Source organism: Syngnathus typhle, linkage group LG22 (assembly GCF_033458585.1).
Source record: "Syngnathus typhle isolate RoL2023-S1 ecotype Sweden linkage group LG22, RoL_Styp_1.0, whole genome shotgun sequence".
NCBI lineage: Eukaryota > Metazoa > Chordata > Actinopteri > Syngnathiformes > Syngnathidae > Syngnathus > Syngnathus typhle.
The window spans coordinates 8,201,888-8,225,022 of NC_083759.1; the positions used below are offsets into that span (position 1 = coordinate 8,201,888).

Sequence of the window (23,135 nt, forward strand, 5' to 3'; positions counted from 1 at the left end):
ACTTCTCACCCTATCTCTAAGGGAGAGCCCGGACATCCTGCAGAGAAAACTAATTTCGGCCGCTTGTATCCGGGATCTCGTTCTTTCGGTCACGACCCATAGCTCGTGACCATAGGTGAGGGTAGGAGTGTAAATCGACCGGTAAATTGAGAGCTTTGCCTTTTGGCTCAGCTCTCTCTTTACCACGACGGACCGGTACAAAGTCCGCATTACTGCCGACGCTGCACCGATCCGCCTGTCGATCTCGCGCTCCATCCTCCCCTCGTGAACAAGACCCCAAGATACTTAAACTCCTCCATTTGGGGCAGGATCTCATCCGCGATCCGGAGAGGGCATTCCACCCTTTGCCGATCGAGGACCACGGACTCGGATTTGGAGGTGCTGACCCTCATCCCGACCGCTTCACACTCTGCTGCGAACCGCTGCAGTGAGAGCTGGAGATCACGGCCTGAAGAAGCCAACAGCACCACGTCGTCTGCAAAAAGCAGAGACGCGATGCTGAGGTCCCCAAACCAGACACCCTCAACGCCTTGGCTGCGCCTAGAAATTCTGTCCATAAAAATTATGAACAGAATTGGTGACAAAGGGCAGCCTTGGCGGAGTCCAACCCTCACTGGGAACGAGTCCGACTTACTGCCGGAAATGCGGACCAAACTCTGGCATCTGTCATACAGGGACCGAACCGCCCTTATCAGTTGGCTCGGTACCCCGTACTCCCGAAGCACCCCCCACTGAACCTCCCGAGGGACACGGTCGAACGCCTTCTCCAAGTCCACAAAACACATGTGGACTGGTTGGGCGAACTCCCATGCACCCTCGAGGATCCTGCTGAGGGTGAAGAGCTGGTCCACTGTTCCACGGCCAGGACGAAAGCCACACTGTTCCTCCCGACGGACCCTCCTCTCCAGCACCCCTGAATAGACCTTACCAGGGAGGCTGAGGAGTGTAATTCCCCTGTAATTGGAACACACAAGTCGGACTCGTTCCCAGTGAGGGTTGGACTCCGCCAAGACTGCCCTTTGTCACCGATTCTGTTCATAATTTTTATGGACAGAATTTCTAGGCGCAGCCAAGGCGTTGAGGGTGTCCGGTCCCCCTTCTTAAAGAGGGGAACCACCACCCCAGTCTGCCAATCCAGAGGCACTGTCCCCGATGTCCACGCGATGTTGTAGAGACGTGTCAGCCATGACAGCCCCACAACATCCAGAGCCCTTAAGAAATCCGGGCGGATCTCATCCACCCCTGGGGCCCTGCCACCGAGGAGTTTTTTAACTACCTCGGTGACTTCAACCCCAGAGATTGGAGAGTCCGCCTCAGAGTCCCCAGGCCCCGCTTCCACAATGCAAGGCGTGTCGGTGGAATTGAGGAGGTCTCCGAAGTATTCTCCCCACCGACACACGACGTCCCGAGTCGAGGTCAGCAGCACGCCATCTCCACTGTAAACAGTGTTGACGTTGCACTGCTTCCCCCTCCTGAGACGCCGGATGGTGGACCAGAATTTCCTCGAAGCCGTCCGGAAGTCATTCTCCATGGCCTCGCCAAACTCCTCCCACGTCCGGGTTTTTGCCTCGGCAACCGCCGAAGCCGCGTTCTGCTTGGCCATCCGGTCGGTACCTGTCAGCTGCCTCCGGAGTCCCGCACGCCAAAACGGCCCGATAGGACTCCTTCTTCAGCTTGACGGCATCCCTTACCGCCGGTGTCCACCAGCGGGTTCGGGGATTGCCGCCACGACAGGCACCAATGACCTTACGGCCACAGCTCCGGTCGGCCGCCTCAACAATAGAGGCGCGGAACAAGGTCCACTCTGACTCAATGTCCCCCGCCTCCCCCGGGACGTGGGAATAGCTCTGCCGGAGGTGGGAGTGGAAGCTCTTCCTGACAGGGGATTCCACCAGACGTTCCCAGCAGACCCTCACAGAGCGTTTGGGTCTGCCAGGTCGGACCGGCATCTTCCCCCAGCATCAGAGCCAACCCACCACCAGGTGGTGATCAGTTGACAGCTCCGCCCCTCTCTTCGCCCGAGTGTCCAAAACATGCGGCCGCAAATCCGATGACACGACTACAAAGTCGATCATCGAACTGCGGCCTAGGGTGTCCTGGTGCCAAGTGCACACATGGACACCCTTATGTTTGAACATGGTGTTCATTATAGAAAATCCGTGTCGAGCACAGAAGTCCAACAATAGAACACCGCTCGGGTTCAGATCGGGGGGGGCGTTCCTCCCAATCACGCCCTTCCAGGTCTCACTGTCATTGCCCACGTGAGCATTGAAGTCACCCAGTAGAACGATGGAGTCCCCAGAAGGAGCGCTCTCCAGCACTTCCTCCAGGGACTCCAAGAAGAGTGGGTACTCTGAACTGCCGTTTGGTGCATAGACACAAACAACAGTCAGGACCCGTCCCCCCACCCGAAGACGGAGGGAGGCTACCCTCTCGTTCACCGGGGTGAACCCCAATGTGCAGGCGCCCAGCCGGGGGGCAATAAGTATACCCACACCTGCTCGACGCCTCTCACCGTGGGCAACTCCAGAGTGGAAGAGAGTCCAGCCCCTCTCGAGAGGGCTTGAACCGGAACCCAAACTGTGCGTGGAGGCAAGTCCGACTATATCTAGTCGGAACTTTTCCGCCTCGCACACCAGCTCGGGCTCCTTTCCAGCCAGAGAGGTAACATTCCATGTCCCAAGAGCCAGCTTCTGCAGCCGGGGATCAGACCGCCAAGGTCCCTGCCTTTGGCCGCCGCCCAGCTCGCACTGCACCCGATGATTGATGGATGTGTACTACATAAGATAATATAAGATAATCCTTTACTATTCCCTCAGTGGGGAAACTCCTATATTAGCAGCAGTACACTTAACATATACACACACACACGCATGCGGGGAAGGCATACATATCAAGTATGGTAACATGAATTCCAAATGTCCAGCTATACAGCAGCCACTTGCACTCGTATCTCATTAGATTGTAGGTTTGTTGCCAATTGGGTACCCGATGAAGTGTCCTGACGGTACTTGCTGATTATCTCACGGATTTCTTCTCCCTGCACGCTTTTTGCCTTTACGTGCGGTTGCCCTGGCGACAAGTCCTGCGCCATGGAGGAAATAATGTGCATGCATGTGATATTGTAGTAAATTTCGGATTCCCTGCGTCTTTGTATGTTTCCTTTTCAGTGGTCCCCAACCTTTTTTACGCCACGGACCGGTTACATGTCAGAAATATTTTCGCGGACCGGCATTTATATAAATAAATAATACATTTATATGTTTCTATAAATACGATGAAATAAAATGATACGACTGACATAAAAACAAGTACAAATGACAAAAATAAAACTCACCATTACGTTGAATTAGTGGGAGCACTGAGTTTGTTTCTCAGAAACGAGCCGGTCCCATCTAGACGTAATCGGAGACAATGACACCCGAAGTGATTAAGGTTTGTCTTTTATTGCAGGATGCTTGGTCTCCATGTGTTGAAGCAGTTTTGAATGCTTCATTGCCTGGTTAGTTAGCCTGTCGCCACATATTAGCTTTGCGGGCTCGACTGGGGAAACATGTCACGTGACCGGGACGAGTGTCTTGACCTGAATTAATTGATCGTCGATTAAAAAAAAAATTCTGTGCGGCTTGGCGGCCCGGTACCAAGTGACCCACGGACCGGTACCGGTCCGCGGCCCGGTGGTTGGGGACCACTGCTGCAGGTGATAAACTAGCAGGAGTGAGACTACCATAAGTTATTTTTGCGGTACAGAGAAGCTTTAGTTTCAGTAGTGTAGGTACTTAGAATATGGAAGGGCCATTTGTCCGTGACCAGGAAGACCCGTGTAGGTACTTAGAATATGGAAGGGCCATTTGTCCGTGACCAGGAAGACCCTTGTCCATGTCCTTTTAAGGCCATCAAAAGCAACCAGTAGACTGAGACTCGAACCGCAGCTGTTGTCTTACGAGGTACAAAAGATGTGGGGCCACAGAAAGAGAGAGAGAGCGAGAGGAAGAGAAGAAAAAAGGAGGGGCTGCTAACATCTTTGCTTTCGGACCAGTGCTGGCTCTACGCAGGGGCAAGAGGGGGCAACGCCCCCTCAAACAGATGTCCTGCCCCCTCGATTCAAACTTATAGAAGTGAAAAATCCGCTGATAGAAACACACGTTAATCAGCCCCCTCTCTTCTCTCATGTCAGTGCAGTGTGTCCTCCCTCACACAGCCTGCTGTCAGGACTCCGCGCCCCTCCGTAAACATCCAATCACTGTGAGTATGAAAATGAGGCAAGAGCAGCCAGAGAGTGTCAAGTTACAGTCAGCGCGATAGGAGTTGGAAGAAGCAGTAAAAACTCCACTAAACTCGTCGTAGCGACCCGTGATATAACTAATGATTAACGACAACTCAAATAATAGTTAATATAACATTCATATTCTATGTCCCCCCACCCCCACCCCCCCTGAGAGATTGCCACCTTATTGTGGTCAGGGGGTTTGCGTGCCTCAGTGTCCCGAAGAGCAATACCAGCAGATAATAATGAAAAGCAAGTTGATTTTCTCAAAAAGTGAGATGAGCAAATGAATACAATTGCAATAGCAATCATTTTAAGTAGTCAATATCTTAAACTACAATGAAAAGATATGGCGTGCAATCAGAAATACATGAATGTATGTTAATCACTACGGATGTAAATCGCGGGTTTTGTCACGCTACGATATTTGCCGATATCGTAAAGCCTGCTGTGATTCATTCACGATACATCACGATATAGTGCTCTACGATCGCTATAGAACAATATCCTGATTTATAACAATTCATACGCAAAATCAACAAGGTACTGCAAACTCTTTATGTAGGAAATTACAAAGTGCTTCCAAACGAATGACTTGAAGCCCAAAGGGGAGCGAATTTCCCCGTCTTCTTGGACAATAGCCATAGTACCAGCCCAGAAGCCGCGTAGTTGTCGGCTCCCCTTTCACGTGCCTGCTCTGCTCACAACACAACACGCCGCGCACTGCTCCCGGAAAGAGGAAGCAAGCAACAATGAACTAGATTTCAAAATAAAGTCGCGTCTAATGTCCGAGGTCAAAAACGGGCGACATAGATCGATGTTTACGTTTAGCATCGATGCCAACAAATCGTAGAGCATTATATCGATTAATTGATGTGTATCGATGAATCGTTACACCCCTATTAATCACTAGTCAGTGTCGATTCATAATAAAGTATTGTTAATAGAACGTAATTACTTTGACCACTCCAAACTGGTATTGGCTCCAGCACGAACATGAATGAATGAATAATTGCTGATTTAGCACCATTAATACAGTAGAGATTTGTCATTGTTTGGGGATGGAGACCTTCATGCAAGCAATGCAATTTATAGTTAAGTTCACCTTCATCAGTATTAGCAACCGTTCCTTTAATCAGGAAACCTAAGTTAAAATGGCTTCCACGCTGGAAATTATGATAATAACATACACTGTATAAATGTATAAAATCATGATAGTAATGGAAGATGGACAGATGTATGACATATTGCCAATATTAAAAAAAGAAAAAAAAAAAAATTCAGTGATTGTCATCTGTTTCTGGTTACGCCAGTGTTGCTCTCAGTTCTGGGTAACGGCATTGTTCTGGTGATCTGCTACCGCCGCCGGAAGAAGATGGTGGGTTCTGAACTGCTATGCATTAACCTGGCCGTGGTGGACTTCCTGTGCTGCATCTGCTTCTACCCGCTCTCCATTGTGTCATCCTTCCACCATGCGTGGCTGGGCGAATATGTCACGTGCATCTATTATGGCCTTGGCTGCTACATCTTTGGCCTGTGCGGCATGTTCACCATCGCCGCCATCAGCATTATACGCTATCTTAAAACGTGCTAGAGCTTGGTTTACGGTGAGCACTGTCTCGATTTGACTGAATAAAATCGCGTGACCATACGTTTTGAAGTAGAAATCAAAATTTACATGAAACCGGTGATTTAACAACAGGACCAATTAAAGTGTTTCTTTCTTCAGCTGCGTGGTTGGAGAACACCAACATTAGGCTGGTATGCTGTGTCATCTGGCTGGTGGCCACAGTGTGGTCCAGCTTCCCTCTCTTTGGCTGGGGCGGGTATGTCCCAGAGCCCTACGGATTGTCATGTACCATCGCCTGGCGGGGCTACCACACCTCCGCCAAGGACGCCTTCTATGTCATCTGCTCTTTTGCGTGCTTTACGTTGATGCCTGTCTTGGTCATTGTAATGTCCCATTGCCAGGTCTTGTACAAGATATCCCGCTTCTCTTATTCACTGTTGGCGCGAGGCACGACTCTTCATGGTGAGCTGTGAATGTTGTGTGTGTGTGCTGTTTTCTCTGTTCTTCACTTAGACTCACTCATCTCTATGTCCTGTATCATTACCAATGTTATTTTCTTTTATCTATCCGTTTTTCCCCCCAAATGTTTTTCTGCATCAGTCATCGCCTGGGCACTGTACACCATCGTGTCCTTCCTCTTCATATTCCACAAGGAGAACCAGTACATGGCTCCTAAAGGGAAATGTACTTTCGGCAGTTTGCAAAGACATTTGATTAAGGCTCCGTTAGACACATATAACCATATCAATATAATTTCTAGTAGTAGTGTGGTCGCTTAATAAGTGGAAAGGAATGTGCAGGCTACATGAATTTGTTTTCTTCAAAGTATTGTGGAACAGGAGGTCCAGAAAGGGAGCATATCTCAAGGCCGATGGGAACGCGAAAAACAACTCGTCTTTGTGGTCCAGACACCTGTGCTGAGCAGGGGAAAACCCAAACGAGGAGGAGATGACCATCGACCAATCACCACACAATCTTTTGCATGTTTGAATATTCATATAGTGTTTCTTTAAAACTGGGCAACCCGGAAGAATGTGTCGTCTTTCTGGTCACGAAAGCACACGAGTTTTTGTGTTAAGGACCCAAGACCCAGGCGCCTGTATTAGCTTGCTTTGTCAAGATTAAACAATTGGTAAATTCGGTCTGATTGATCTACTGGTCTTCTCTTTGACAGAACGAACTCGCAAAATTGTTAGGTGCGCCAGTGTGTGGATTAGAACATAGCAATTTTTGTGTTAAGTGTTGATCACAATTTGGAGTCAGATCAATAGCTAAAATCCGTATCCTAACACTCCTGAGGGCTTTGTTTTCCCTGCCCTCTTTGCCAAAAGTTCCCATATCTACAACCCGTTTATTTACTTCTACTTCAACAAAACCTTCCAGAAGGAGCTCCAGTCCTTCCTGGTCTATTTCTGGCCCAAATTGGGAGGCAATCGGGTTGGAGCCCAAGTCATTTTGAGCCACCCGGGTCCTGACCCCATCTATATCCAGCTCCAGGAGCGAGGCTACATCTGTAGGGCCTTTGCTTTATCGAGGGATCACACACAAAGCAAAAGCGCTAAAAGTAACAGCAGTAACCACGCCCATGCAAAACTGGTGAACACCTGCTGGGGGTCAACGCCAAAGAACACCGCCAATCTCTTGAAAAAGAAAAGTGTCAACAATTCTTTGGCTGCCTCTGTGACCTCTATTTAAAAAAACGTTTAGACCCAAAGATGTGAAGGGTCCCATAATTGCTGCTTTACAATCAGATAGAAGCAGACGGTGAATTGATTCCTTCAGCTTTCACATTTAACCCTCTAAAAGTAAGGCGCTTTGTGCGATAAAACAGATTCTGGCAGGTTATGTAAGGGTTATTTAAAGAACAACAACAACACATGATTAGCCCCAGTAGGACCAGTTTTTATCGATTCATGCTATCCTACCCGTCTGGTTGCATTATATCAGTGCTTCTCAATTATTTTCTGTTACGCCCCCCCCCCCTAGCAAGAAGAAAACTTTTCGCGCCCCCCCCCCCCTCCCCCTCCCCACCGTGACTATCCTAACTTGTCTTGTAAATCGTAAAATGTTGCACTGTCGCAAACGTCACAGAAGTAACAATGAGAGCGCCACTGCCCCCTGCTGGGAAGATGCGCAATTACACTTTATTCTAGTACTGCAAAAAAAAGCCTGTTCCCCAGGGTCACACGCGCCCCCCCAGGTATAGCACGGCGCCCCCCAAGGGGGGCGCGCCCCACTATTTGAGAAGCACTGCATTATATCAAGACTAACCCCCCCCCCCCCAACACCACCACCACCCCCGCAGAGAGAAACACAATGTGACAATGTCAGCTATAGCTATTTTGATCATGGGTCTTTTGCATGGGATTTGAAAGTTTTATGTGTAAAATAAGCCAAGCCATTAATTTTTGTTTTGCAGGGGACACCATCTCATTGAACTACGAAACTAAATACCCTAATTTTCGGACTATAAGTCGCGTTTTTGTTTTTTTATAGTTTGGGTGGGGGGGTGACTTATAATGAGGAGCGACTTATATGTGAATTTAAAAAAAAAAAAAAAAAAAAAAGTGGAACCGCGATGACGAAGGGCCCCACGTACTACCGGCATCATTAGCGGCTTTGTTTCTAAGTGACACGGAGGACGAAGAGTTTGAAGGATTTAGGGATTTGGAGTGACACAGAAGGTTTGAAAAACTATTATGGCTTTTACGCACGCCCGGTCCTACTCTACCTTTCTTTCACCTCCGTGGATAGAAGTCGGGAACAGGTGTTGTGCTTGATTTGGTTCCCCCGTGAGATTTTGTTTCCCCTGCCGCGGGAGTGCGCACACCTTATTTGGAAAGCGAAAAACCGATGTCGTACGGCGTCGCACGGCGTCAGCACTACGTTGTTTTCAATAAAAACATGAAGAACTCACGTTTGCGTCAGTCAATTTTAATTTTTATAAAGGATTATTCTCATTTGATGTCTTTAAATTCATCCGCGTTCTGCCATTGAAGCGGGGGGCATTCAAAGACCAGTCGTACAGGCGGAATACTCATTCACTTCACCAAAACGCAACAATATAATTACGTGAGCTCTTTGCATAAACCTCGATGCAAAGAAACTCCTCTTTTTGGGTACAGGCTACAAGGAGTATATATTACAAAGGAGACTTTATACTTAATTGTGATCATCATTCATCCATCCATCCATTTTATTTTATTACTCAGGTATTTTCAAAGCAAATTAATATTGTTGCATTTATTAATTTGCTTTAACATGACAGCGCAATATAATTAAATGCTGACTGTAACTCCTCCAGGTACCAACAGACACAAGTGGCTTTCCCAACTGATGAATTTATTGAATCCAGCTTGTTCAGACTCATAAACACACCGTGAAAAAATACCTCGTTGGCTGAGTACCGAGAGAGGAATTAGTTTCAGTCGTCTTCTTCTTCTTATTGTTTCTTAACTTTCTTTACAAGTTAGCTTTGTGACCACGCTTCAGTCACGCATCTTTCGATCACTCGAGAGATCGCTTCTTCTGCGAAACTAACCTCTACTTCTTCTTACAAAGCTCACTTACACTATAGCGCCCTCTGGTGGCACTCAACGGTAATAATAATGAAAATACACAGAAAATGAAAAGAAACGAAATATAGCAGTAACACTCCCACCAATCTCACAACTCTTGCTGTGGGATTCCTATGAATTACATTCAGGCTGCCAAACTGAACATGAAAATACACACAAGCCCTTAGTCAGCTTCTAGCAAAACAATAACTTTATGAATAGGTCGTTCTAATGAGACTGTTTTAGTCACAAGTTTACTGCGTTTGTCATATGTCCTTTCAGTAACCAAAAGTCGAACCTTTCTCACTCTGTCGTCGGTTCCTGGATAGATATCAGTGACTTTGGCTAGCTTCCATTCATTACGTGGTGCCATGTCCTCTCCTAGAAGCACTACATCATTCACCTTCAGATTCCTTCTGTGTGCAGTCCACTTCTGTCTTGGTTGCAAGTTGAGCAAATATTCTTTCCTCCAACGGATCCAAAACTCATTGGCTAAATATTGGACTCTTCTCCATCTGTTTTGAAGATATAAATCTTCTTTCATAAACTCTCCTGGAGGAGGTTGAACAATGGTTGACTTGGAATCTCGTGTTTCTTGTTTCTGAAGATCCTCTTTCAGATGTTTCTTGATTTCCTCTTCAGGAGGCTTTTTGACTTCAGTTTCTAGTCTTTCTATCTCTTGCTGTTCCATTTGTTGTTCTTCTAATATTTTTAGAACAGCTTGACTCGCTGCTGCTTCTGCGGCAGCTTCTTGATGTTTTACAGAGGATCTATGTGAATGTTCAGATGAGTTCTTAGTTATGTTGAAGGAGCTTGACTTACTGCTCGTAGTTTGAAAGAGGGAGCCTGCTTCCGGCCAATCTTGTTCCTCTCTTCCTTCCAATCGGCAAGTTGCTTTATTCACAAGGAAACCTGAGATCTCCACACACAGATCTGCTCTGCGACGTGTCTCTTGATCCGGTGGGGTGAGCTTGCGTAACTCATCATAAACCTTTGTGACATCTGCACAAAGACCTCTAATATCACCAGTTATATCTTCAAGAATGTCTTTATTTGAGGGTCCTGGTTGAGAGAGGGGTACTTTGGATGCCTTTGCATGTGTTCTCCACTTTTCGTAGTTGTAGTTAAATCTTTGCTGGAGTCCTTTAATCTTCTCATCCTGCATTTCTCTTCCCTTTTCTGTGAGTGTTTTCACTCTCTGACTTCTTCTAAGTTGTACTGAGTCTTGCTGCTCACTAAGATCAGTACCTTGGGTTTCTTCAGACTGACTTTGGGGTTCTGTACTAATTAATAGTGTATTTGGATCAGTCATTTTAACGTCTGTCACTTGTCACTAAACAGCAAAAATGTTTATGTAAACTAAAAGTCACCCCTAGACAGTCGGCATTTGAAATATAAAGGCAGAATAAAATAAAAATGTAATACTGAATCTTTATACAGTAATGTGAAAGTAACTTAACTCTTTCAACTTAAATATACCAAAAACGTATTCAAATAAGAGTTATTCACATTTAAACTGTTCACATGAAACACATTTCTCATTTTTGGCACAAATAGGCCAGTGTAAAACAAATGTAGCCTACTGATGCTTAAACTTAAGTGCTTTAGACCTTACAATGTGGCTTAATAAACAAAAATTAGGAATAGCAAACGTTACTTTAAATCACAGTTTGATTAATCAACCTTAAACTTGCGTTTTGTTTTCCTTTTTTCAGACAAACTCTTAACTTATGAATGTCCGCATTTCTTATGGCCTTATCTTAAAGTGTTGGTCTTCAAATCCCGCTTTGGTCTCGTGCGCGCGCCCGCTCCGTGCACGTGCCGATCACGCTGTGGCAAGACTGCTGCTCATCCGATCATGCCGCCTCGCCTCCACTCGCGCAGATCAGTCGAGTTTTCACTGTAACTCCTCCAGGTACCAACAGACACAAGTGGCTTTCCCAACTGATGAATTTATTGAATCCAGCTTGTTCAGACTCATAAACACACCGTGAAAAAATACCTCGTTGGCTGAGTACCGAGAGAGGAATTAGTTTCAGTCGTCTTCTTCTTCTTATTGTTTCTTAACTTTCTTTACAAGTTAGCTTTGTGACCACGCTTCAGTCACGCATCTTTCGATCACTCGAGAGATCGCTTCTTCTGCGAAACTAACCTCTACTTCTTCTTACAAAGCTCACTTACACTATAGCGCCCTCTGGTGGCACTCAACGGTAATAATAATGAAAATACACAGAAAATGAAAAGAAACGAAATATAGCAGTAACACTGACACTACAGCAATGTCAAACGTGTTCATTTAAGAAAAAGCCACACACGTTTTGTGATCAAATCTTTCATAACGAGAATGATTTGAGTGAATTGATTTGGATGAATAATTGAGAAGAAATTTCAGTTCTGAAGGCTCCTTTTGTCCCAAGCAAAGTGACAGATGGTGGGGAGGGGGGATAAAAATTGTAACAAGAACTCTATAAAAAATGTCAAGCCGTGAGGATATGTTTACACCCCACCCCCACCCCTTTTATTTTGAGAACGGTGAGTGCTGGACTCCAGCAGTTTTTTTTCTGTCTTCCTGGGGGTCCTTTCAGGTTGTGTGCCAAACTTGAACAGGTTCCTTCATTCCTAGGCCAAATTACAGGGGGGGAACAAATCCTCACAGCTGCCCCGTGAGAATATGTTCCCCCCTCTTATTTTGAGAACGGTGAGTGCTGGACTCCAGCCGTTTTTTTTCTGTCTCCCTGGGGGTCTGTTCAGGTTGTGTGCCAAATTTGAACATGTTCCCTCATTCCTAGGCCAAATTACAGGGGGGGGGACAAATCCTCACAGCTGCCCCGTGAGAATATGTCCCCCCCCCCCCCCCCCCCCTTATTTTGAGAACCGTGAGTGCTGGACTCCAGCAAATTTTTTTCTGTCTTCCTGGGGGTCCTTTCAGGTTGTGTGGAAAATTTGAACAGGTTCCCTCATTCCTAGGCCAAATTACAGGGGGGAACAAATCCTCACCGCTGCCCCGTGAGAATATGTTCCCTATTTTGGTCAAACAACTTTGTTTCTTAATCATATAACATACATCAAAAATTATAACTTTGAACTTTATTAAGAATTTTTTTTTTTAAATAATAATGAAATAAAATGAAAAAATACAAATTTTAATTAAAAAAAAAGCTAAATGGTCTTCAAGCAAGCTTCAAATATTTAGCATTTAATTTCTTTACATGCTGTACACAAAAAAGAGCCTTCGGTTGGAGGCTCCCCGACACATACAAGATGGAACCACCTGCAACACTCGTCACACTGAATCTGGTAAACAAAGAAAAAAGCAAGATCATACAATGCAGCACATTTACAATAATTTACAACAAATGGGTTATTCAATATATTTTTTAATCATCACATGCATTAGTTAACAAGACCTGACATAATTACCCATCTGTTGTCTGTGTCATGTGTAGTGTTAGGATACGGATTTTAGCTATTGATCTGACTCCAAATTGTGATCAACACTTAACACAAGAATTGCTATGTTCTAATCCACACACTGGCGCACCTAACAATTTTGCGAGTTCGTTCTGTCAAAGAGAAGACCAGTAGATCAATCAGACTGGATTTACCAGTTGTTTAATCCTGACAAAGCAAGCTAATACAGGCGCCTGGGTCTTGGGTCCTTAACACAAAAACTCGTGTGCCTTCGTGACCAGAAAAGACGACACATTCTTCCGGGTTGCCCAGTTTTAAAGAAACACAATATGAATATTCAAACATGCAAAAGATTGTGTGGTGATTGGTCGATGGTCATCTCCTCCTCGTTTGGGTTTTCCCCTGCTCAGCACAGGTGTCTGGACCACAAGGACGAGTTGTTTTTCGCGTTCCCATCGGCCTTGAGATATGCTCCCTTTCTGGACCTCCTGTTCCACAATACTTTGAAGAAAACAAATTCATGTAGCCTGCACATTCCTTTCCACTTATTAAGCGACCACACTACTACTAGAAATTATATTGATATGGTTATATGTGTCTAACGGAGCCTTAATCAAATGTCTTTGCAAACTGCCGAAAGTACATTTCCCTTTAGTAGCTTCCCCACAAACACAGCACAAGTTAGATAAATCATCTGTGAAAACAAAGACAGAAGAATTGCTATAGTACTTCCCTGTGTAAAACTTAACTGAGTTGTATATAGCATTGATAGGACAGTCAGGACCATTCTTTGGGTGGCAATAACATCTCTTGGGTGCATATTACTTACCAGTCTCTAATAGAAGTGTGGTGGCAATTTGCAGCCTGTACCTATTTACATCATGTGCCTTTGCTGATAACCCCAGGAAGACAGAAAAAAAATGGCTGGACTCCAGCACTCACCGTTCTCAAAATAAGAGGGGGGGGAACATATTCTCACAGGGCAGCTGTGAGGATTTGTCCCCCCCCCTGTAATTTGGCCTAGGAATGAGGGAACCTGTTCAAATTTTCCACACAACCTGAAAGGACCCCCAGGAAGACCAAAAAAAAACTGCTGGAGTCCAGCACTCACGGTTCTCAAAATAAGGGGGGGGGGGGAACATATTCTCACGGGGCAGCTGTGAGGATTTGTTCCCCCCCTGTAATTTGGCCTAGGAATGAGGGAACCTGTTCAGATTTTCCACACAACCTGAAAGGACCCCAAGGAAGACAGAAAAAAATTTGCTGGAGTCCAGCACTCGCCGTTCTCAAAATAAGGGGGGGGGGACATATTCTCACGGGGCAGCTGTGAGGATTTTTTCCCCCCCTGTAATTTGGCCTAGGAATGAGGGAACCTGTTCAAATTTGGCACACAACCTGAACAGACCCCCAGGGAGACAGAAAAAAAACTGCTGGAGTCCAGCACTCACCGTTCTCAAAATAAGGGGGGGGAACATATTCTCACGGGGCAGCTGTGAGGATTTGTTCCCCCCCTGTAATTTGGCCTAGGAATGAGGGAACCTGTTCAAATTTTCCACACAACCTGAAAGGACCCCCAGGAAGACAGAAAAAAAATTGCTGGAGTCCAGCACTCACCGTTCTCAAAATAAAGGGGGGGGACATATTCTCACGGGGCAGCTGTGAGGATTTGTTCCCCCCCTGTAATTTGGCCTAGGAATGAGGGAACCTGTTCAAATTTTCCACACAACCTGAAAGGACCCCCAGGAAGACAGAAAAAAATTTGCTGGAGTCCAGCACTCACAGTTCTCAAAATAAGGGGGGGGAACATATTCTCACAGGGCAGCTGTGAGGATGTGTCCCCCCCTGTAATTTGGCCTAGGAATGAGGGAACCTGTTCAAATTTTCCACACAACCTGAAAGGACCCCCAGGAAGACAGAAAAAAAAATTGCTGGAGTCCAGCACTCACCGTTCTCGAAATAAGAGGGGGGAACATATTCTCACGGGGCAGCTGTGAGGATTTGTTCCCCCCCTGTAATTTGGCCTAGGAATGAGGGAACCTGTTCAAATTTTCCACACAACCTGAAAGGACCCCCAGGAAGACAGAAAAAAAAACTGCTGGAGTCCAGCACTCACCGTTCTCAAAATAAGGGGGGGGAACATATTCTCACGGGGCAGCTGTGAGGATTTGTTCCCCCCCTGTAATTTGGCCTAGGAATGAGGGAACCTGTTCAAATTTTCCACACAACCTGAAAGGACCCCCAGGAAGACAGAAAAAAACCAGCTGGAGTCCAGCACTCACCGTTCTCAAAATAAAGGGGGTGGGTAAACATATCCTCACGGCTTGACATTTTTTATAGAGTTCTTGTTACAATTTTTATCCCCCCTCCCCACCGTCTGTCACTTTGCTTGGGACAAAAGGAGCCGTCAGAACTGAAATTTCTTCTCAATTATTCATTCAAATCAATTCACTCAAATCATTCTCGTTATGAAAGATTTGATCAAAAAACGTGTGTGGCTTTTTCTTAAATGAACACGTTTGACATTGCTGTAGTGTCAGCATTTAATTATATTGCGCTGTCATGTTAAAGCAAATTAATAAATGCAACAATATTAATTTGCTTTGAAAATACCTGAGTAATAAAATAAAATGGATGGATGGATGAATGATGATCACAATTAAGTATAAAGTCTCCTTTGTAATATATACTCCTTGTAGCCTGTACCCAAAAAGAGGAGTTTCTTTGCATCGAGGTTTATGCAAAGAGCTCACGTAATTATATTGTTGCGTTTTGGTGAAGTGAATGAGTATTCCGCCTGTACGACTGGTCTTTGAATGCCCCCCGCTTCAATGGCAGAACGCGGATGAATTTAAAGACATCCGGCTGGAAGTCCATGCCGCCACACGCCCGGATGTTTGTTTTGTTAAATAAAGAGCCGTTTACCTAACCCACGTCTTTCCTTGTACTTTGTTAACGCTACAATATAGTTATATTGTAGTGGGGTGACACAATTCACCCGGAACCAAAGTTCACGTTGCCGAGTTCCGGTGGGATTGTTTACACGTGTGGGAGTTTCCTGTTTGGTTTAGTGTGTTAGGATCTCGAGGGGAAAAGAGTCGGCCCGTGGTTGAATGAAGCTAATTATAAATGTCATTAAAACAACTGCCGTTGGCACCGTCATTTGTCACTCCGCCTCCGACTCCAGTCCTTGCACACCACACTGGTGACCCCGACGTCAGTCCCGCTGAAGATTCCGGGACTGAACAGAATACCGAGCGAGACGGCATGGCGCAGTCCGCCGTCCTCAGACTGCCTGAGTTTTGGGAGACTTCTGCGGCAACGTGGTTCGCCCAGGCGGAGGCTCACTTCGCCCTCCGGGGAATTACGGATGACGCCACACGCTACTACCACGTTGTCTCAGCACTCGGAAGCTCCACCGCGGCTAGAGCCGTAAGTTTCATCACTTCCCCTCCGGCCCAGGATAAATATGCCGGGCTCAAGGCTTATCTCCTCAGGATTTTTGAACTGTCACGATCCGAACGAGCCCGGCGCCTGCTTGCTATTCAAGGCATAGGGGACAGCAAACCCTCTGAACACATGGAGATTATGTTAAACCTGCTGGGTGGGGAAGAGCCGAATTTTCTTTTCATGGAACTGTTGCTGCGACATATGCCGCCGCACGTCCAAACGGCCCTCGTATATACGACTATTACGGAGCCGCGTGCTCTGGCGGAGGAGGCGGACCGGTTCAGCTGGGGCTCGACTACTCAAGTATGAGTGCTGACCAAGCCTCAGATCCTGGGATCCAGTCGCTCAAAGACTCGGACACTGGGCTGCGTCTGCCTTGCACACCACAATATACTAGATCTGTGGAACAACGACGAGGCTGACGTCAGGGCGCACGCGCGGCGTTGTTGACAAAGGACGAGGAATTTGATCGATGGATTTAATGATTTAGAGTGCACAGACGGCGCATACTACTGATGTGCATTCCAGTTCTTTTAGGTGAAGTGAATCTTTAGAATCAGATCACCCAAAAGATTCGTTCAAACGAATCGTTCAATGAATCCCCCAATCCTAAACCCCCCTCCACTCACACACACAGATACATATATATATATATTTTTTACATCCAGTGGAAACAACCCATACACATCAAACAATACAACCACACAACCCCGCCAAACTATTATATATAATAATAATTGGCTCGGGTAATTAACACATTTCTTTCTATAATACAACACTTACACACTGATCTGTTGGCAACAGTCTCTCACCCGGTCGTGAACGGGAAATTGCGTCACTGACTCGTTCATGAACAGGAAATTACGTCACTGACTCGTAAAGTTCCTCCTCCATCTATCGCTCGCTGGCGCTGCTGATTGGTCGTTCGCGAAGATTCACGAGTGAGTGACAGACAGCATTGCCGCTATGCCATTGCCAGCCGACACACTTTATGCCGACATTGATGTTTTAATTTTGTTTTTGTTGGCTTGTAGTTGATGGTGTTATTATATATCGAATGCGTTTGTGTTTGAATAAAAGGTTGAAAAAAAAACCCGTTATGCCGACAATTTAATTTTGGGGACACCAACTCATATAACCACTATGCCGACAATTTAATTTTGGGGACACCAACTCATATAACCACTGACACTGTCACATCATACATCAGTTTTTGTGAGGATCTGTGTGTGACTGTGTAAGACCTTCTGCACGTACAACAACGACAAACCTTGGTTTACAGTCCGAACCTCAGGAGGCTGCGCAAAGTCAAGGAGGAGGCCTACAGGAGCGGCGACCGCGACCTGTTCAGGCAGACCAGAAACACACTGAACCGAGAGGTCAGGAAACCCAGGAGGTGTTACGGGGAGAACTTGAAGAGACACCTCTCTGCCAATCCTGATCCCTCAACAGTGTGGAAAGGTCTGCAGAGCATCACGGGCTACAAGAAATGAACTGTGGAGAGCCCAAGGCTTGCTAACCAGCTAAACAAGTTCTACTGCAGGTTTAATCGGTCCTCCCACACAACGGGACTTCCTGCAGCACAATCTACATACTCACCTCTCCCCACAACTGCTCTGTCCACACCTCTATCATCGTTGTCACTCACTCTCTCTCTTGCAGAGGCCGCGCCCGCACTCCAGGTCCGCGAGGAGGAAGTGCGCCAGATGTTCCGGAGACAAAAGACCAGGAAGGCACCGGGCCCAGACGGCGTGTCACCTTCCTGCTTGAAAGTCTGCGCTGAGCAGCTGGCGCCCACCTTTGCACGGATCTTCAACCGTTCTCTGGAGCTGTGTGAGGTGCCCTCATGCTTCAAGAGCTCCACCATCGTTCCAGTGGCCAATAAGCCCGCCATCACAGGTTTGAATGACTATAGACCCGTCGCACTGACATCTGTGGTCATGAAATCTTTCGAGAGGTTAGTGCTGAACTACCTGAAGGAGGTCACGGGCTCCCTGCTTGACCCCCTCCAGTTTGCCTACCGGGCAAGGAAGGTTGCTAATCGGACGTCAAACGCTGCGCGTTCGCTTCTCTTTCAAGGGGGGGGGGGGGGGGTGCTAATCGGACGTCAAACGCTGCGCGTTCGCTTCTCTTCCGGTGGGGGTGCTAATGGGACGTCAAAGGCTGCGCGTTCGCTTCTCTTCCGGGGGGGGGGCTAATCGGACGTCTAACGCTGCGCGTTCGCTTCTCTTCCGGGGGGGGTGCTAATGCGACGTCAAACGCTTTGTGTGGCGGGCTCCATCTAGTGTGGAAACTGAGAAGCTGAGCTCAAGCTTCTTGTGCGGGCCATATTCAATTATGTTTTCAGAATTTGCTGCGGGCCAATAAAAACTGGGCCGCAGTTGGCCCGCGGGCCGTAGTTTGGACACCCCTAGTTTAGCCTGTTGTTGCTCGTTCATGTCTGTTATTGGTGTTGGATTTTGTCAAATAAATTTCCCCCCAAAATGAGATTTATACTCCGGAGCGATTTATATATGTTTTTTTCACGTTATTGTGCATTTTATGGCTAATGCGACCTATATTCCGGAAGCGACTTTTAGTCCGAAAATTACGGTAATAATAAACATTGTTAAATATGCTGGACATTATCAAACTTTACTGGTCCTGAATTATGTGTCTACACATGTGTACTCCATGTGTTACAGTTGCTCCTTGTGCCCCCCAAATGAAATTGTAAGTAAATGTAAAAAAAAGAAAAACCTCACAAGAGGGATCAGGTTTATGTTTGTATTGTAACGTGTATATTCACTAAGTCTTGAGTGTGAAAAATTATTATTGACTACCTTCAGGAACATCAGGCTGAAGGAATGGGGTCGAAATACAAAAAGTCCTGCCTAGCTACAAAAACAGATATGCTCAAACCTCATTGAATAAAGTACATGAGCAGACAAGTATATTCACATATTAAAGCAATAAAAGAAATATTTTAAGCATATAATTATACCTACACACCAAATCAATAAAGACGACATAACTAGACATTTTTGATAGGTGGTAATGACGAAGGTTTTTATAACTTTATGATCTGATATATATTTCTGAGCACTTTGAAATAACAAATGTTTTTTGATATATTGCATGAATAGCTTAGGAACTGTTTAATGCATGCCTGATGATTTTCTAAATCACGGACACTGCCAAAGTCGTCTAAAAATGTTCAGTACTTGATTGTATCTTATCTTTTGACTAATGCTAGACGCCAGTTTTCGATTACAACTGAACGTTCTGGACAGAGGGAAATATTTTGCCTAACAAAGAAAAGATATGGTTGGAAGCATGATTAAACTAAGAATATGATGACGTAGACAAGTACATGGCGTATCAAAAGAACAAACAAACAAAAACATGGTAAGTGGTGAGTACAAACTTTCCATAGTCAGGGCACATTAATAAATTGATGATGTCACAGCCAAAAGCTCACATAATTCCGTACAAAATGACAAAATTGAAAGAATGACGAATGGATGAGGTCGCACAGTGTATGTGTAAAAAAAAAAAAAAGTCCCAATGATCGTCACACACACATCTGGGTGTGGTGAAATTTGTCCTCTGCATTTAACCCATCCCGTGTGATTTCCATCCATCCCCTGGGGGAGAGGGGAGCAGTGAGCAGCAGCGGTGCCGCGCTCGGGAATCATTTGGTGATCGTGTAAGAATGGAGCAGAATGTTTACAGGAAGGTCACTTGGAGATAAAACCAGCAGGTGCCAGAGGGAGACAGCCAAAAACCCGGCCAAAGATGATCGCCAAGGCTGAAAGACGGGATGGAAGACAACAGCCCCCGCACACACCGAATCGGCCATAATCAGCACCCACCCCCACGGAACCATCTCTCACCGAACCAGCAACCACTCCCATGGAATCAAAATCTCCTGCGAACTTACCCCACCCGAAAGACTCATCACCCATCAAACTCGGCCCACACCGGCATGTGCAACTGAATATAAGCTGACCAAAGAACCTTGAACGTTGCTTTTTCGGAATGGAGACTTTCTGCTCTTGAGCATGGTCGCACGAAAGGCCCAGCGCTGTATTGTACTTTCCTGAAAACAGAGCTTTCTTAACAAGAATTGTGATTGAACTCAACCAACCTGTGTAAGTCTTATTTCTGCTTCAGTGTCTTAGCATTTTCCTAAATCTGAAGAAATCAAACGAGCATGCAGTGAGTAAATTGGATAACAGGTGATTGGCAATGGCTTTTGCCGTGAGGCGCAGATAGCGCGTTCCCTAAATTGTGGACAAAATACAACAAGGCATATCAGTCAATAAAACAAAATTTAAATGTCTGCAACATTGGATACATTAGCTGTTACTGACGTTTACTGTGTTGTTGAACACGCTGCACACTACTGGCTGGGCTGTATTTTCTTTCAGGTTTGTGGTTTAAAGAAAATATCCAAAAGTCTGCCTGACTCTCCAGCATTACATCTATGCTAAAAACTATGAATGTACAATATACTGAATACTGTGATATTCTTGTGTTGTGCATATGCTGATATTTACATGTTGTTGTGTGCCGCCCACTGTACAGTCTGTTATTATTTTAATATTATCTTAAATGGAAATATATGCATTTATTTAATTCTCTATTTGTACGTTGTTCAATTCTTTAATTCTGTGATCCGAGAGAGATGGTGTCCAATAAATCAACATACAAATCCAGCAAATAAGATGTATGCATATCTTATTTGTGGGCTGTCACGAGTTGTGAAAAGTAATTTCACAGTGGATTACTCTCTTTTGCACCTGCAAAGGCTGCAATCACGAGAAATGTGGAAGCGAAGTACCATCGTATGCATTTCCCCACTGACAAAGTGTGCACTATAGCTGATTACACATTACACCTCCTGTTAGAATAATTAGGAACCGGAGGTCTCATATCTTTGCTCAAGCCAACATATTTGAACTCCCTTCCTTTTCTTATCTGTGAGAGGCCCTCACTTGTTACGAACAGAACACCTTTGTACTCTGTTTAGTTCGAGAGGTTCTTTCTCTTAATAAACCTTGTAGTTTTTATTCATAAATAGTTGTTGACCGAGAATGGTTTTCTTTGATATCAAGTGTTATAGAGAAGACATATACATATGTATGTTGAAGTAGTTGTACATAAGTTATCCCATATTTACTCAATGTTTGTTCGAGAGAACTTTATGCAAGTTATCTCACATTTACTTAATGTTTGTTGGAGTGTTTAGATGAGAGGTATCTGATTATTTACTCATTATTATTATTGTGTGAAACGTAGCAAGAAAGTCTAGAGCATTGTTTTACAGCAGTGGTGTCCAAACTACGGCCCGCGGTCCAGTTTTTATTGTCCCGCAGCAAATTCTGAAAACATAATTGAATATGGCCCGCACAAGAAGCTTGAGCTCAACTCTGTTGCACTTCTCAGTTTCAACACTAGATGGAGCCCGCCACACAAATGAAATCAAGCAAAGAAAAACTTTTACCGCGAGTCCCCAGAAATGGCAGCACCGAAGAAACGCAAAATAGCAAGTGAGTGTAGAATATTTCAAACACGTTGGGAAAATGAGTATTTCTTCAAAGAAATCAACAGAGAGTGTGTCTGTTTGATTTGTAATGAAGATGTTGCTGTGATGAAAGAGTATAATGTCCGCGCATTTACTCCCGGGAGCCGTGTCAGAAAGCTCGGTGCACACTCACAAGTGCGTGTGCGTACTGAGTAGTACGTAGTAATTTCATCTATCAGCGCCGAATTTCGAGTGTCGGCTGTGACGTCAATATTCTCGTAATTCGCGCGCTGAGTTTTCAGACACAGTTTTACGCTAATGGCACCCACAAACCTTCCATTAAAATGAGTGGCCCAAAGAAAAGAAAGGTGGACACTGATCCTGATTGGCTGATGGATATGTGACGTCATTCGGACACTCCATTAGGTACACACCCATTTTCAGGTCTACCTCCTGATTGGCTGTTGGATCTGTGACGTCACTCGGACACTCCATTAGGTACACAGATTTCAGGTTTACCTAATTTTTGTTTTTTCTTAAATAACAGGCCACTTGATTAGGGAAAAGTCACGATCAAAGCTTAAGTGAAAGTCCCAATTTTAAACTCATGTAAATGTAAAGTATTTCAAACAGTTTGTTCAATGTTATCTGACGCTTCAGATATGAATGAAAGGCAGAATTTGTGTTTTTAGAGTTGTTCACATCTGCCTGAATGGCTTATATTTGGTTATTTTGTCATTTGAAAAATAAAGACAATTGTGACAATGAAATTTGTTTTATAACAGTGTGTATTTGCATGAAATGTTTGTAGTTAAAAAATGTCTGTCCCCCGGCCCCCTTCACTTTACTAAATCTGTCCCTCCTTGCAAAAGGTTTGGACACCCCTGTTTTACAGGGACACGGCACCCAGCACGTTTGAAGATCGCAGCCTAGACGAGGCTGCCAAGCACCTAAGGACAGACTCTGCATTGCTGGGGTCACGAATCGGCCAAGGCCTCGCACCACACAACATTGTTAGCTAGCTAATCAGTGTTGCTACAGCCACAATCTCCCCTCCCTTTAGTGTAGCAACGCCTCTTGTAACCAGGGCAACCCAAAATGGAAAGAGGACATAGCGGAAGAGGAGTCCAGAATTGGTGGAGGACTGTAACTGGGCCTTGTACGTAATTCTCCTCGCGAGCAAAAGGAATACTGGTTGTCTTCTCCTCTTTGTTTCCGGCGTGTAAATTAATGTCTGATGGTATTTAGACCTGACACCTCCTAATCAGAAAAACAATAATTTCTACCTCATTTTACCTTTAGTTGATTCCCTCGACTATGATTATATTGCCCTTTCTAAGGATGGATGGACCCCTTGTTGGCGTTTCATGAGGC

General features: G+C 45.3%; 1 protein-coding gene across 1 annotated transcript; it reads left to right on the top strand.

Moving 5' to 3' along the window:
* The first annotated feature begins 5,494 nt into the window (after positions 1 to 5,494).
* opn8c (opsin 8, group member c) lies at positions 5,495 to 7,532 on the top strand. The gene is given in 4 exon segments (XM_061270980.1): positions 5,495 to 5,504; positions 5,581 to 5,874; positions 5,997 to 6,506; positions 7,129 to 7,532. Coding segments are annotated over 4 exon segments (1,218 nt in total).
* The last annotated feature ends 15,603 nt before the right edge of the window (positions 7,533 to 23,135 follow it).